This window comes from Bombus fervidus, chromosome 2, assembly GCF_041682495.2.
Source record: "Bombus fervidus isolate BK054 chromosome 2, iyBomFerv1, whole genome shotgun sequence".
In the NCBI taxonomy this organism is placed as follows: Eukaryota; Metazoa; Arthropoda; class Insecta; order Hymenoptera; family Apidae; genus Bombus; species Bombus fervidus.
Genome location: NC_091518.1, coordinates 9,421,507 through 9,437,109, shown reverse-complemented (window position 1 = coordinate 9,437,109; position 15,603 = coordinate 9,421,507). Strand labels below are relative to the sequence as shown.

The 15,603-nt window shown below is 32.9% G+C and overlaps 2 protein-coding genes and 1 long non-coding RNA gene across 10 annotated transcripts in view; 2 read left to right on the top strand and 1 right to left on the bottom strand.

The window, feature by feature from the left end:
- The window catches only part of LOC139995453 (carboxyl-terminal PDZ ligand of neuronal nitric oxide synthase protein), a 39,398-nt gene extending 32,276 nt beyond the window's left edge, over positions 1-7,122 (top strand). For 3 of the 8 annotated variants that reach the window (XM_072019036.1, XM_072018994.1, XM_072019001.1), the window contains exons 2-8: positions 821-1,302; positions 2,271-2,475; positions 2,821-2,945; positions 3,088-3,273; positions 3,941-4,123; positions 5,343-5,615; positions 5,693-7,122. In XM_072019036.1, coding sequence (XP_071875137.1) covers positions 1,033-1,302; positions 2,271-2,475; positions 2,821-2,945; positions 3,088-3,273; positions 3,941-4,123; positions 5,343-5,615; positions 5,693-6,178 — 1,728 coding nt within the window. In that variant the 5' untranslated portion in view covers positions 821-1,032 and the 3' untranslated portion in view covers positions 6,179-7,122. Of the gene's footprint in view, positions 1-66; positions 209-685; positions 1,303-2,270; positions 2,476-2,820; positions 2,946-3,087; positions 3,274-3,940; positions 4,124-5,342; positions 5,616-5,692 lie in introns of those variants that run through there. The other 5 variants (XM_072019019.1, XM_072019028.1, XM_072018985.1 and 2 more) reach the window with 4 other exon arrangements.
- Positions 7,123-7,591: 469 nt separating this feature from the next.
- LOC139995592 (uncharacterized) lies at positions 7,592-9,849 on the bottom strand. The gene is made up of 4 exons (XR_011802011.1): positions 9,317-9,849; positions 8,485-8,857; positions 8,083-8,237; positions 7,592-7,840 (listed from the first exon to the last, which is right to left on the bottom strand). It is a non-coding gene; the product is annotated as an uncharacterized lncRNA (long non-coding RNA).
- Positions 9,850-9,869: 20 nt separating this feature from the next.
- LOC139995550 (transmembrane channel-like protein) lies at positions 9,870-15,353 on the top strand. The gene is made up of 15 exons (XM_072019160.2): positions 9,870-10,027; positions 10,369-10,540; positions 10,787-11,024; positions 11,089-11,277; positions 11,557-11,792; positions 11,857-12,048; positions 12,311-12,559; positions 12,658-12,727; positions 12,808-12,979; positions 13,165-13,884; positions 13,981-14,069; positions 14,147-14,442; positions 14,516-14,695; positions 14,811-14,931; positions 15,141-15,353. The coding sequence occupies exons 1-15, from the start codon at positions 10,006-10,008 to the stop codon at positions 15,351-15,353; spliced, it is 3,159 nt and encodes a 1,052-aa protein (XP_071875261.1). The 5' UTR covers positions 9,870-10,005.
- The last annotated feature ends 250 nt before the right edge of the window (positions 15,354-15,603 follow it).

Here is a 15,603-nt window from a genome sequence, read left to right as displayed (position 1 = left end):
TGAAACGAGAGTGCGTTGCGAACGCGACTTGCGTCGCCGGTTGTACATGCTACAGAGCAAATAAACTCTCGTGTAGCTCCGTTAACGACGCTGGTCCGTAATAGTTTCTAAAGCAAGAGCAAGATTTATCGGGGAGTTTGCCAGTTGTCGGGTCCACACCGGCCGGTCGGCTGTTTATAAATGGAATCGTCCAGCTACGCTACAACACGTAAATATCGATTCTTCGCCGGCGCTTGTATTTGAAATAAATTTCGTTACACCATTTATCGCTTCCAACGGATCATGATTCGCGGTTATTCGAGTTCCCGTTTCATTTACGAGGATTAGATACTTTTTGAGAATGGTAATACCTCGATGATCGGATTCGTTTGACTCGCTGAAATTGAAAACGAAGCTTTAGCATATGTATTGCACAGAGAAGTTGTAAAGCGTTTAAACTGGGAAGAGCTGGAAATTGAATTTTTGTTAAATTGCTTATCTCTTGTGATGTAAATTAGGGCGGGAATGATGATTGGATTGGAATTGGTTAAGTAGAATTAGAAACATATCTTTAGTGAAGAATATTGTTCATAAAATTAATGGCGGGTAAAATTTTAGTTGCAATAATTAAAGTTAGTCGAAGTCCGTGTGTTAAAGTTACAAAATTTTCATATTCTCTAAATGTATTCTCAAGATATAGGTATGTACTCTTTTAAATAAGAATTTAATAATAAATTATTATTAATAATTAATCCTTTGCGATTATAATTAAATATTTCCATAAACCAAAATTGTTCGTTCACCGTATAATTATTCTATTATCACCGTCCTCAAATTACAGCATGCTGTTTACAATAAACTCACTATTGAATGCATCCAAAAAGATAAGAGTATAAAAGGAAACATGCCATTCAATGTAGAACAAAAATGAACTCCATAAGAGGACCATAAACTTCCACCATGTTATACGTATACATACAGTGTCTTCTGAAAAAAGTATTAGTGTTACTTATTGAATAAATCCTCATCATAAAAGCGCAACACGTACCAACCATGCTGAAGAACTCGAAGCAAACGAACTCTGAGACAGCAGTGTCCCCTAGTTCCGGTCCAGCTAGTCCTTCTGGCGTCGAGACCACCCCGAAGCCCAGGAAGAAACTCTCGTTCAAGGAACCTGAAATATTCAACTATCTGAAGTTGAAGAAACCTTTTAAAAAGACAAAACCTCCGCCTCTTCAGTTGATGCATTCGACCACAAGCGTCGATTTTAGCTTCGATGAGAACCCCTTTGAGGAGGAGAACGATGACCTCGAAGAGCTCGAGGTAAAGGTGTACGCTTACGAATAACGCCGTTTATGGGGTAAGGTTGTCCCGCTCCTGTAATGAAAAAAGAAAAGTAGAGAAGAGCCACGAGATGTCGTGGCCGATGGAGAACATCGTGCAGGAATAAATTGTACTATTATATGTTTTAATTTTTATTTATGGAGTCAAATTTTTTATAGCATTTCCTTTTGTATTTTTTTTTGATTTTTTTTTTGTTTATAGTTGGACTTTTTGATTTTGGAAATGAAGTTTGGTGGAGATTAGGTTTGGTAGGAATTGGGACATTGCTATATCAAAGTGTTTTTGAATGCAGTTCAGATGGTTTAGGTTTAAGTTTAGAATTAGATTGAAGTTTGTGGCGAGTGAATATTTTAGCATCCAGAAGCCCCCACTAAGGAATTAGGGGAACGTTAAAATCTTAATGTTTTCGAAATTGAAATATTTGGAGACGCAAATGTTTGAAAAATTCAAAATTTGAGCATTTGGGAATTTAAAAATAAAAAGGTTCAATAATTTGGAGATCAAGAGATTTAATTGTTTATGAATTAGAAAATCCAGAAATTTGAAAATTTAAGGATTTGGAGATGCAAAAGTCTTACAGGAATTTGGAAATTTACAAATCTGAAGTTCAAAAATTTGCATATTTTGAATTTTGGAAGATTAAAATTAATTATTTCAAAATTTGGCAACTTGGATTTTAAATGTTAATCTTCTGAAAATTCGGAATCCCCAGACTTTTGACGTTTTAAATTATTATGTTTTTCACTAGACTGAAATTATCCTTAAAACTCTAAAGTATTTGTAAGTTCCAACATGCTTGCGTCGAATTTTGATCTTTCAGTACTTGAAGTTTCATGATCAGGCACAAATTCGCCTTAATATCTGCATGCTATGCGACAATTAGCCCTCGTCACCTCTAAATATTATACTTACTTGTACGTTCAATTGAAAAAGTTGGATTTCGTTAGAGTCAAGCGATGAGGGTGGTCAGAACGGTAGGACAGGCTTTCGAGGTGTGCCATAAATTAAGTTTAAACAACGCCACGGAAGAACGGGACCGGGGGGAGAAAGAGAGAGAGAGGGAGCACGGTGAGAATCATCGTGACGTTTACGAGGATCAAGACGAAATTCCGAATGAACAGTCGCAACCGTCGCCGTCTTCTGTGCATAAAGGTTTAACATCCCGACTTCTGTTCAACTATAAAAAGAAAGCAATTTACTTTTCTCAATTAGTTTTTCATTTAATGACGTATTAATGAATCATAATATTCTTTACACTGTTTTTAATTCTCTCATAATGTTGGAAACTATAAAGTTAAAAGATTCTTGCAAATGTAATATTTCTCCTTCTTCATTATTGAACTATGGATGTTTATGCATTTTTGAGAAATTTAAAAATATCTATTTCTACCTTCATTTCTTTAGTTACGTTCATAAAAATGTGAAATTGCATAAACGACTACAGTTTATTCGTTATGAATTTTCCAAATGAAAATTAAAAACTATATTGTATTTTAGATATATCGCTATTAGGGGACGTAGAAGATTCGGTACCGGAACAGACGACCGTTCCTTGCCTTCTGAGGACGCATGAAATTCCAGCGACCACAGCGTCTACCTCCCCTATTAGACAATCGCCATCGGTAAGTTGAATCGTCATATAATATTAATAATACGCTAGTCTATCTTAAAATTCTCTTTTAAGATACATTGGACATAAGTAGATTTATAAATAATTCTCTAATAATTTATAAATAATAATTAATAATTTAATCTCATGTATAGGGCACGGTGACCTCCGATTGCGGAGGCTTACTGGTTGGAGGCGAATTAACTGCTCTGAAGCACGAAATTCAACTGTTGCGAGAACGATTAGAGCAACAGAGCCAACAGACCAGAGCCGCTGTTGCCCATGCGCGACTGCTTCAGGATCAGCTCGCGGCTGAAACAGCAGCTCGAGTCGAAGCTCAAGTAAGTGATGATGCGCTGCTTTGCTTATAGGCCGTCTGTCGATTGTGTCACATCTGAAAATATTGATTTATCAGTATTAGAATTAACGTATTATCATCTGCTTTGTATAGATATTAATTAAGGTTATCAGATACATACATATAATTGAAAAAATAATCGTAATAAAGTAAAGTAATAGTAAAAGTAATTAGAGTAAATATATACTAGCAGGTGTAAGTACTGATAAGCATAATTAATATTGTTTGTATGACAATAGAAAATACCGATTTGCAATGTTAATAAATGTTGACACATGTTAGACCAGATAGTTATTACTAATTTTATTGATAATTTACAAGCAAGCATTAGCGAAGTTTATAAAATTTGTAAAGTTTGTAAAAAAATTTGTGGACAGTAATAAACATCAAGAGACACCGGTATATATTTTTAGATTTTGTAAATATTATCAACAGACAGTAGTAGCTATTTGTTATTGCTAGTAGATACTGATAAGCTGAATCAAATATAATACTAAGTACTTATGTTTTATCTATGTCTATATCTCATTCATATCATGTCGTGTTTTATCTTCTATCAACAGATAATAATAACTACTTGTTACTGTTAATACATACTGCCAAGCTCAATTAAACATGATACCAAATATTTATTATGTTTTATGTTTTAGGCCAGGACGCATCAATTGCTGATGCAAAACAAAGAACTTCTAGAGCATATAGGTGCGTTAGTCGGCCATCTTCGAGAGCAAGAAAGAATCTCGAGTGGTCACGTAACTTCACAGCCTCAGTTGCCTGGCTCAGCGACGATGCAACAAACTACCACCGTTCCTGATCTGTCGAACCTCGGCCAGGTAACGCTCTACCGAATACCATGACACGAGTGTTCAACAGCCAGCAAGCCGTATGCCTGCGAACGTTGCATTCCAATTAACGTTTAGCACTGTATTTTGTATTTTCTCTGTTTTTCTTTTCTTTTTTTATACCGTAATGCCTTTTGTACTGACGCATCTTTTAGAGATCTTCTTAATAAAACAATTTATGCACATTTTTTATATTTTGCACCTGTCATCGAGCAAGCGAGACTGTTTTTGTATCAAGAAATGTGTTACAAGTATTTTAATTTGTTTACTGTAGAATTGAGAATGCGTGCTTTTCTTTACTTTTTACATTTATTAAAATTGCGATTGTTCTTTGTTTGTACCACTTGATTACGTTCTGTCATTTTATTTTTAGATAAAATACGACTAAATGTATGTTTAAAAGTATTTGCTATAATTCAAATTGAATGTTCTAGTTTTTTTTTTGCATGCACATTCATGATTATGTTTTTTAAAATATTGTTTTGCGTTCATGAAAGATTTTATATTTTAACATAATTAAGATACCTGAATGTAAATAGTATCAATCCGCAAATGGATATATACCATTTACACCAAGAAATCTGATCTTATAATTTATTTAGTATGAATAGTAATTGCTCAAAAAATAGTGGAACAAAATTTAAACGCTGTGATGGAAAAAAGACGTTGTTAAGTATACGTGATAAGTTTAAGCATATTTCACAAAGGAACTTTTTAATCCTTTTAAGGAAACTGTATGAGCGGTTAAACTTTGAAACACGTGAAAACAGTATTGCTTATGAGCGACGCGTTTCATCCTAGATTGCTCGGCCGGAAGATAGCAATTTAATGCTGACGTTAAAGCTAAATCGCTAATCCAATAATCGTGCTAAGCGCCGGTGTGACGATGTTATGTAACAGGTCTTCGCACGGGATTTTGGATTTTGTGCTACCAACAAATGCTAGGTAACGTTGCCAATTTTTGAATTCTTACAAAGCATGCATCAGAATTAAAAATGTAGAATTTCAGGTAATCAACTATTTTCATTCTTCCTTAACGTTTCACATTCTAAATTTTTGCCTCACTAAATTTATAAAATGTGAAAATGCTAGGATAATTAAAAAGTGAAAATTTTGAATATTTGAATGTATTAAACATTAATATTTCTAATTATCCATTCTTTTACATATTTTCTAGAAGAATGTTTTAATATCATTACCTTCTAAACAGTGCCAACGAACAGGAGGCCAAAGTTCACCATGGGAACTGGATCCACCATCTCCATACTACTCTTATCCACCAGATTCCTTATACCCTGGAGGTTTGAATACAATAGGAATACAAGGAAATAGTTGTCCAGCAGATCAGTTACAGTTTCAAACACAACTCCTAGAAAGGCTGCACAACATAAGTCCATATCAGCCTCAAAGGTCACCTTATAACACGCCTTCTCCTTATACAATGGGTCCCAATCTTGTTGTACCTCCTAATAATAGGCCAGCCGTAAGTAAATTCTAATATTAATTCTAACGAAATTCAGCAAAATATACATAACTTGTACAATTTTTTTTAATTTACAGAGCTCAGCCCAGTTATCTCCGAATTCCATGTCATTAAGAGCTTCTCAACCAAACAGTTTCTGTTCATCACCCATAATGACGCACAAAGTAGATAATTATATCGGAAGTTCAGAGACTACGGAGTTGAAGACAACATTTATTAAACCTTTACCCTGTACAGGCGAAAGGAACGTCAGCCACGTAGTTCAGGAGACAAAGAGTAAGCAGGATCGAATCAATCTGCATGACGAAATTCCACCAATTGTGTTGGATCCTCCGCCTCAGGGTAAACGCTTAGATACAACACCTAAGCAATCGCCAACCAAAGAAAACTCCAACGGTCAAGCATCGAATAAACAAAGTTTACAAAATCAGAAAAACTTGGCTACCATATTAAGAACTCCTGGTCCACCGCCGTCTCGCACAACCAGTGCTCGTTTGCCTCCAAGAAATGATCTAATGTCCGAAGTGCACAGGACTACCTGGGCGAGACATACAACCAAGTGATAAAAGATCTTTTCCAGAGTAGTTTCTGAAAAATTGTACTGTCTACTAAACATATCATCTCTTGGGTAGAACGCTTTTTATAAAAAATAATGTTTTCTTTTCTATATTTTGTAGTATGTTTTGGATCGCGAATTAATTTGGAGTTGATTGTTTGGCCGCTATATAAACTGTCTATATTATAATGCAATCAAAATTAATTAACTGTTGTTACAATTATTCTTGGTTTTAAATATAACCAAAACCATTGTCTACACACAAAAGTTCTGCCCAAGTAAGCTTATTATTAAATGTAAGGACTAAGTGAAGCGTGTAGATGCGTTGTTTTCTTTATAAACGCTGTAGAGTGTTCATAGGAGGTGGGATTTTAATTATCGACGTAACAAACAGAAATAACAGTTCCAAATGGTTGTTAACAGTCTTTTTTCGAATGATAAAATCAGACATTGATAGCGGAAAGTATAAATTTAGTGTATCCTTTAGATTTGGCGAACTCGTGCCAAAAGAGTAGAGCTTTTAATAAAGTGTATTTACAACAAGCGAGCAAACAATTTGTGATCAGCGTGTGACAAATAAGTGTATATAAAGTATATCATTCTTGTACATACTTATTACACATCTATAACTAATTTTACAAGTCGAACTCTGTACTGTAAAATAGAAAGATGCAGATTTAATTTGGTGTTAATTCTTATAAATTTTATCCAACATATTTCTTGGGGAAGAAAATTCTTTTTGTATTGTATGTATGGAAAAATTAATGAACGTAAAAAGAAAAAGACAAATCTATATGTTGAATTCAGAAGAGTATATAAATATGTAGCTCTGACATGTTAAACTCGCAATTAAAATAAATTAAGATAAACAATTGGTTTATGAAAACGTTGAAGCCATCAGAAAGTATATTTAAAAATTGCAATGGCCAGTAAATAAAATGCTCTGTGAAATATCGACGTGTTTAATTTACCTTTACAGTCAGGATGCATTTAATATCCTCATAAATGATGATATCCTTTCCACTGTATCTGATACTATTAATGGCTTGCAATTTAATACGTGTTAGTATGTTTCAGTATTAATAGGGTAATCATGCTGTGTAGCTCACTATTCTGACAGTGCTCCTACTTTCCTGCCTTTATGGTAATCAGTATATTAGCAGACCTTAAAAAGAGCAGAACAATTTAACTCTTGAAAGATATACATACTTGTATTTTGTCTTATACAAACTTTCATAAAAATTTTTTTAAACATATTTATAAAATTTATAAGTAAAACTTTTTAACTTGATGTGTTACTTAGCTTAAAGTTTGTCAATAATAAAAATAACAAGAAATATCTTCAGAAAAAGCATTTAAAGTTTTAGTGAAGTAACGATTAAATTTTAATAAACTGAAATTTATTGAAAATTTTGCGGATGTAATGATTGGTTTCCAATAAGAATAAACCGCGAAAGATCACCGTTTCTCTTTTTATTTGGCAATTTGACCAGTTTAATATAGTGAAATAATTCTTCAATTGTGAATATAGATATGGAGGAAAGTACGAAACAGGAATCCACGGAGAAAATTTCTGGAATTTTAAGATCGAATACTGCGTCTCGATCTCGAATACAATCGATACCATTATCGATACCTTCTCTGCAGGTAAGGTTCAAACATATGTTTTCTGAAATAAATAAAAGAGTCTGTACTACAATGAAGAATTAATTAAATACATTCCTTTAATCTTGAAGAACAAAAAAGCAATTAAAAGATTGAAAAAACAGAAAGCAAGAATTTTTATTTGTGTTACGCCCGTTTAATTAACAAATGTGTTTGTCGACGGTAAAGAGTGACATTGCGTGAGTATCAAAGCTGTCATTGGGTTCGATAAATTTTCAGATAGTTTAGTGACTAATAAGATTATACCCCTACCAATTAGCAAATTAATTTTGCAAAGTGAAGTTCTTGCACACGTATTTCCACATTAATGCTAGTCCCTATAACTGCGTCTTTTGTACTAGTTTTGAGAAAAGACTACGGTAATCATCTTCAATGGAATACTACTAAACTCAACACAATTTCTTAAATAATAAAATAAAGCAATAAAATAATATATTTATATGCAATATTAAAAATACAATTACAATACAATTATATGCAATATTAAAAATGACATATTAACATAGGTATGTGTGATATATAATGAGAAAGCGTAAAAGTTTGAAATTTAAAAGATCGGAAATATGTCATATTTAGATTCAAATTTCAGTTGGTATAGATTAAAATGATACATACATATAATTCAATTCTAAGACTTGTTTAAATTACCTGCTTCTCTAGACAGATGACTCATTTTTACGAAGGTGTGTCATAAAAATGACTGATAACGATAACGTGGCGTTTCGTGGCTCTTCACAAATCTCATTTCGGGGGTCCCAAGAGTAAATAGTAGATGAAAAGGGAGAGAGTGATTTTCAGGAGTCTACAGATCTCGCGTGCTACGCGACGCGAGATTAGGAAGGAAGAATGATTATCTATGAAGCGCAGGGTGGGGTCACGTGAAGAATGTGAGTTATACGTGAGCACGATGAGTATCTAGGGCGCGGCACGTCGCATGTGACCTCGTGCCTCTGAATATTTACATTGACATCTTGTTAAGCTCTTGCCATCGATGATTGATCCATGCAAGAAATCCATATTCCTGAAAATAAAAATTATAAACATTTAGAATTCAATACTTGATTATTTTATAAATAAGGTAAATTCTATATTTTTCTTACTTTTACAAAGGAGACAAAGAAGAAAAAAGATAGAAGGACATTATGAGTTTAAAAATTAATAAGAATTATAATAATAATATAGATTTTAGGAATCAATCATTTTTATAATAATAGTGTAAGACAAATAAATATAATAATAGCATAATGATAAAAGAATCTTGTTTATAAATTTGTTATTGATAATGTTATATAAGAAACAAATCATCTCCTTTGTCTTAAAGCTATTTAAACCTATTAAAGTTAACTCTTAAAACTATTTGTTTTCTGAAGGTAAATTGGAACATCATTAGAAAACACGTTTGTCCTATAACCATCACGATATATACTTAACAAACTGTCTGATCGTTAAACGAAGTATCTACTTGCTCCTAATATACGACCTTTCGTGATTTCGAGGATTTGCGTCGTGGACGGAAACACGACGTCCCCGATATCGAGTAAAGCAAGCATTACAGGCAACTTATAGATTTTAACGGAGGGATGGTTTCACCAGGGAATGACCAGGTTCTTTCCCATTGACACGATGTCAGTTCCTTCCTATCCATCGACCTCACTTCATCTCTAATCATCGTCTTATTAACTTGCAATCTTCCAGTTTTATTAACATCCAAGTTGGTGTCTTTTATCATCGACAAATTTCCTTTTTCTTCATTTAAAGCTTCCTCTGCGATATAACAATAAAAGTGTTAGTTTCTTTTCTAATTAATAGCCTTAGAAGATACGTTCAATGAAAAAGTTTTCTAAAGTGGAGTTTACAACAGGGACGTGGAATTTAATAAGAATTATACACTTAAAATTGAGTTCGACGTTATCATTCGATAATCAATCGCTTGTGCCTATTGTGTGCACAGTACGTGGCGTGAGAATGGATGATTTACGGGTGAAATTCATGCAACTAGTTTCCCGGTTTTGCCTTCTGCTGTAGGTGGAAGCTACTTCTCTGCAATCATCGGTTGAACGATCAGTTACATTTGTTGTCACCGAAGACGAGGGTAATCAGAGGGAAAGTTGCTCAAATCAAGCGAGGAAAGAAGAGAGAAATACCATTGACGTGAAGAACTGCACCGATATGCAGAGAATCTCTATAACTGGTCTGTATTTGTAAATTAAACAAATCATTTACTAATATAATTCATATCATTCTGAATGATGTTTTTAATGATCCATATTAATTCATTGTAGAAAATAATTTATCAAATTTATCACAACAAATTTATCAGAGAAATAAATCGCTATTTTTGTCAAAATATTCTATTACTTACATAAAAATTAATTGTTGTATGAAGGTAGATGGATCAGTAAGAAGTTTTTAAGAGTTCTGAAAAAATTTAAGAATTTTTGTAAAGTCGTACATATATGTAATACATAATATAATAAATGTATAGGGAATTTAATTTATAGATATAAAATGTGAATACTTAATGAATTTTAGAGGAAGAGGCCAACGAGGATGAATATTCTGCTTCAGCATGTGAGATCATGCAACGACGGAGTTCTAGTCGGCGACAAAGCAGACGGAGACGTCGTCCATCCTCTCCTTTCAACGCCGAGGCTGAAGCCATGCTACGTCGAAGATCTTCCGTTTACACTATAAGTTCTGGAGAGTTAGTATATTACTTTCAATAGTTAAGTTTATCGATTATAAGAATTATCCCTGTAAAAATTAAAAAGTGATTATTAAAAACTAAATAATTTGAATAAAAGAAATAGAAAGTATGGAAATATTACAAGTATTAAATACTATATAATACATTAAAATACTAAAAATATTTAAAATAAACATATAAAGAATGTTAAATGATGATTAATATGGAAAGAAATAAAGATAGTATCCGTGTAAACCTGTACAGAACGGTGATCTCCATTGAAGAAAGCGGAAGTCAAGAACAGATATTTGAAAAGTTGAAAATGCACAAAGAAGTGTTGAGTGGAGTGAAGCAACAAGCTTGGCCACTTTGCCGAAAAATTAAATTAGTACGACAAGCAAAATCCTATGTTAGAAGACATGAGGGAGTTCTTCAGGAAAGACTGGCTCACACTCGCAGCACGAAAGACGTTATTGCTCGGATTTCCCTGTTCATTACCAAGGTAATAATTTAAAAAAGCTGTTGGTACATATAGATCTTTTCTATTGACAGCGTTTAATTTGTAGAAATGGCAATACTGTCGGAGAGAGATGGTTAATCTTCAAACATGGTTGGTGCCATGGGAACTTCGTATAAAGGAAATCGAATCACATTTTGGTTCAGCAGTGGCTTCATATTTTACCTTTCTTCGCTGGTTGTTTTGGATTAATCTTGTCATGACAGTTATTCTTACTGCTTTTGTAGCCATTCCTGAGGTATGGTAATATAATAGTTACTATTAACTAAATAATTATTATTGGAGATTATTCGAGATCATTTGAAAAATATGTGATATAATTTGTATGACATTCCATTATAATTTAAAGGAGAGTATTATTATAATTCCATCATTTTTAAATCACTCAAGTTTCAACTTTTTATCAATCAACTTTTTATTGCACTTGAAAACTTGGATTTGAAAAATTGAAGGAAGTTGAAATCCTATTACGAAGAAAAGTAGCCGCTCAAATTTTGTCAGATATTCTTCGCGACAGATTCTCATAGCAGACCGGGCAGCAGCAGGGGAGCGGAAGATAATGCTCAATGAGGAGAAGATAAAATCAAAGCACTTATTAACTCTGTGGGAATTCGAGGGGATCTTAAGGTACTCACCGTTCTTTTATGGCTGGTACACGAATCAAGATTCTGGAAGCGGTTACAGATTACCTCTAGCTTATTTTGTCACCAATTTGGTCATTTATATCTACAGTTTCGTCGCCATATTACGCAAGTACGGTTATCTACAAATCAAATTTTTAATTCTCTACAAAAAATTATATTGACGGTTTTCTTAGAATGGCAAAAAATTCACGATTGAGCAAACTCACGGAGAAAGACGACGAGTGCGTGTTTTCTTGGAAGTTATTCACTGGATGGGACTTCATGATTGGAAATACTGAAACTGCGCACAATAGGACGGCGAGCATCGTTCTTGGATTTAAAGAAGCTTTGTTGGAGGAAGCTGAAAAAGAAAAAGATAAAAGGAAGTAAGATTACTCGAAGAAATATCTACTGCTTTATTTTACAATATCTTCTTTTTTTATAAAATCAGTTATTCCTTCATTATACATATCTTTTTCTATATTATTTTCATTTTTATAAAACTTATTCTAGTTTACATTTGCAAATACCTGCAATATTAATGCAAATAATTCATTTACTTACATTTATTCTCACTTCTATTAAATTAGTGGATCCCTGTAATTGTATTATTTTGCCTCATAAATTTAATGCTTTGGAAAATTTTAGTTGGAGGATTATATCAATGAGGATCTTTGTAAACACATCTGTGATTGCATTATTTGGATTGTCAGCGTATGCCGTGGTAAAGATGGTCGTACGAAGTTCTGAGCAACTCGAACAGACCAATTGGTGGCGTCAAAACGAAATTACGGTCGTATTGTCCCTGATCACGTACGTGTTCCCGTCGATCTTTGAGATATTGGGACTACTGGAGAGCTATCATCCTAGGAAACAGCTGCGTTTGCAGCTTGCACGGTGAGTATTATAAACAATTTTTTTCTGATACATCTATTAGGAATCTTAGTTTCAAATTTTATAATTACTAATTTGATGATTGAATTGACTTTTCGCAGAATAATGGTTCTCAATTTATTGAATTTTTATTCACTAATATTCGCATTGTTTGAGAAGATCAATTCAATGGCAAGTGAACTGTATCTATATAATGATATGTTTATTGAATTATGAGGTTCAAGAAGATATCTAGTTTGTTGATGTTACAGAAGCAAGATTTAGAATATGTTCAGGAAACAATTAAGAACTGCAAATACATATCTATTGAATGTGATGATAGTATGAAGAAATCACAACAGGTCGTGACATTAGCATCCTTAAGTTTAATCTTGGCAAACAATGTCACTGCAATGCAGTATAGAAGTGAACTTCCCGAAACAAGTATGTCTTTATCATCATTAATATTTTACATAATTTTTCATTCTAGATAAAGGAGCTCGACTGCAGCTACATTAATGGACAGAATCTTATAGTCTCTATATTTCTTCTTTTGTCTTCTTCTGTCTTAATTCGTTTAGTTGTCACATAAATATACATTAACAATTTCTTTATATCGAATAATTTAGCACTGCCACCGTTTTCATTCTTACCCGCGAGCCTGTATCTGAACCCGATACTCGATGAAAAATCCCTGGAAGAAATATACAATGTCGGAGATTATTCTTCTCTGGATTACACATACGATAATTACGACGATATTACATCAAACGAACTGAACAAATCTGCATCCATCTCCACCGAAAATATAACTGAAGAGACAAATTTTACAACGCAAATGTTTGAACAAAATGATACATTTGAAGCAACCACCATTTTCACTATCTTCGAAAATCTCACAGAAATTTCTTTTACAAATTTCACTGAAGAAACTGATAGTTCTTCTATGACTAGTATTTTCTTTAACGAATCTACAGCTTATAGCGAAACAATTGAAGAAAGAGATTATAATATAAGTACAAGTACAAATACTATTTCTAGTATCATTACTGAAGATTACAATGAAACTTTTCCCACGAAGACAGAAGAATTTATCACATTATCATCCGTGTCATCACAAATAAATGATACATCTGAGTATTCTGTGATTACAACATTGAATACAAACACTGAATATTCGATGAACACGATTACATTTAATAGAGAATCTAGGATAGAAAGTACTGATAAAATTTCTACTATCGATCGTTCCTCGACAACGTTACATGAAGGTGTAATACCTCTCTCAGAAAAGGACTACGTCACAAAATGTTTTGAAAAGATTTGCACAACAATTACACAGAATACAAGTATAAACAAAGTATAATTTGTATACTATACTTTTAAAAATATTATCGTTTAATCTTAAATTTATATCTTTTATACTTGAATATTTTTTCTACTAGCCTCTTCACCGAATCAGAAAAAGCTTCGTCGTTTGTGCTGGGAAACGATGTTTGGTCAAGAACTTGCTAAGCTCACCGTCATGGACTTGGTGAATTTAATTTTTAATATTCTTCAATGTTTATTTTTTACTTTAAATATTTTTAATACTTTTTTTATTTATCACAGATACTCAGCATTGTGTCCACGCTTAGTATAGATTTCTTCCGTGCAGTTTTTGTACGATACATGAATAATTGTTGGTGTTGGGATCTAGAAAAGCAATTTCCTCAGTATGGTGATTTCAAGATTGCTGAAAATATACTTCATTTGGTAAATAATCAAGGAATTATTTGGATGGGGATGTTCTTCAGCCCAGGATTAACAGCCCTGAATCTTCTAAAACTTGGAATTCTTATGTATTTAAGATCCTGGGCTGTTCTTACCTGTAATGTGCCGCATGAAGTAGTTTTTCGGGCTTCTAGGTATTTAAAAAATTGTTCTCTTTATTTTTAGCATCTATTAATTTCATTTATTATAAAGTATTAATTTTTGCAGGTCCAATAACTTTTACTATGCTCTGTTGTTAACCATGTTATGTTTATATATTCTACCTGTTGGCTACGCCATAGTTTGGGTTAAACCATCCTGGGATTGTGGTCCATTCTCTGGTTACGAGAAAATCTACCATTTAGCAACTAAACAGCTCACTGACTCTCTCCCTGATCCAATTAACAGGTATTGTAGTATATTTTATTTAAATAAAGATATAAATTTGAAAAAGGAACTAAGAAAGAATATCTCATATTTACCTACATTTATTTACCATTTTTTTGTTTTATAACATTTTCAGGTGCCTTGATTACATTGCTTCACCTGGCATAATAATTCCACTAATTGTTCTTATGATACTCATTATTTATTACATGGTCTCATTAACTAACTCTTTAAGAGAAGCTAATAATGATTTAAAGGTACTTATCAAATTATAATTCCCGAATGGAAAAATTAAAATTATTTACCAGATAGAAATATTCTGATTATGAACTTATCAAATTAGAATTTTAAATGATCTGCCTTAGTTCGATTAAAAAAGTATACATCTGTTTTTTTATTGTCGGTGCATCTATTCATTTAGTTATTGTAAAAGTTTGATAATTTATTAATTATTGACTTTGCTCAGATACAACTGCGTCATGAACGTACTGAGGAACGACGGAAATTATTTAAAATAGTGAAGAAAAGAGAAGAACTGTCTGACTCGTCCTTTCTGAAATGGAAAAGAATGTTACCAGCTTTATCTAAGAGATCGGCAAAAACAAGAACTGCAAAAGGTAAACGGCGAGATTTGATAATTAATGAAGTAATTATTATTGAACTGTTAATGAAGTTATAGATAAACGAGAAGTTGCAGGAATGGTCTTTGATGAAAGGAAACGTTCAGCTTCAGAAGTAATAGAGTTAACAGATATGGAACAGGATGCGATATCACACGATCAGACGCAACATACAATTTCTGAAAGCAGTTACAATGAAAAAGGAACAATTAATACCAGGTAATACTGAATTGCTTAGATGTCCAATATCTACTCAATAGATATTGATAATAAATATATTGTTAGTCATTAAAATGTTACAAGCAGGTT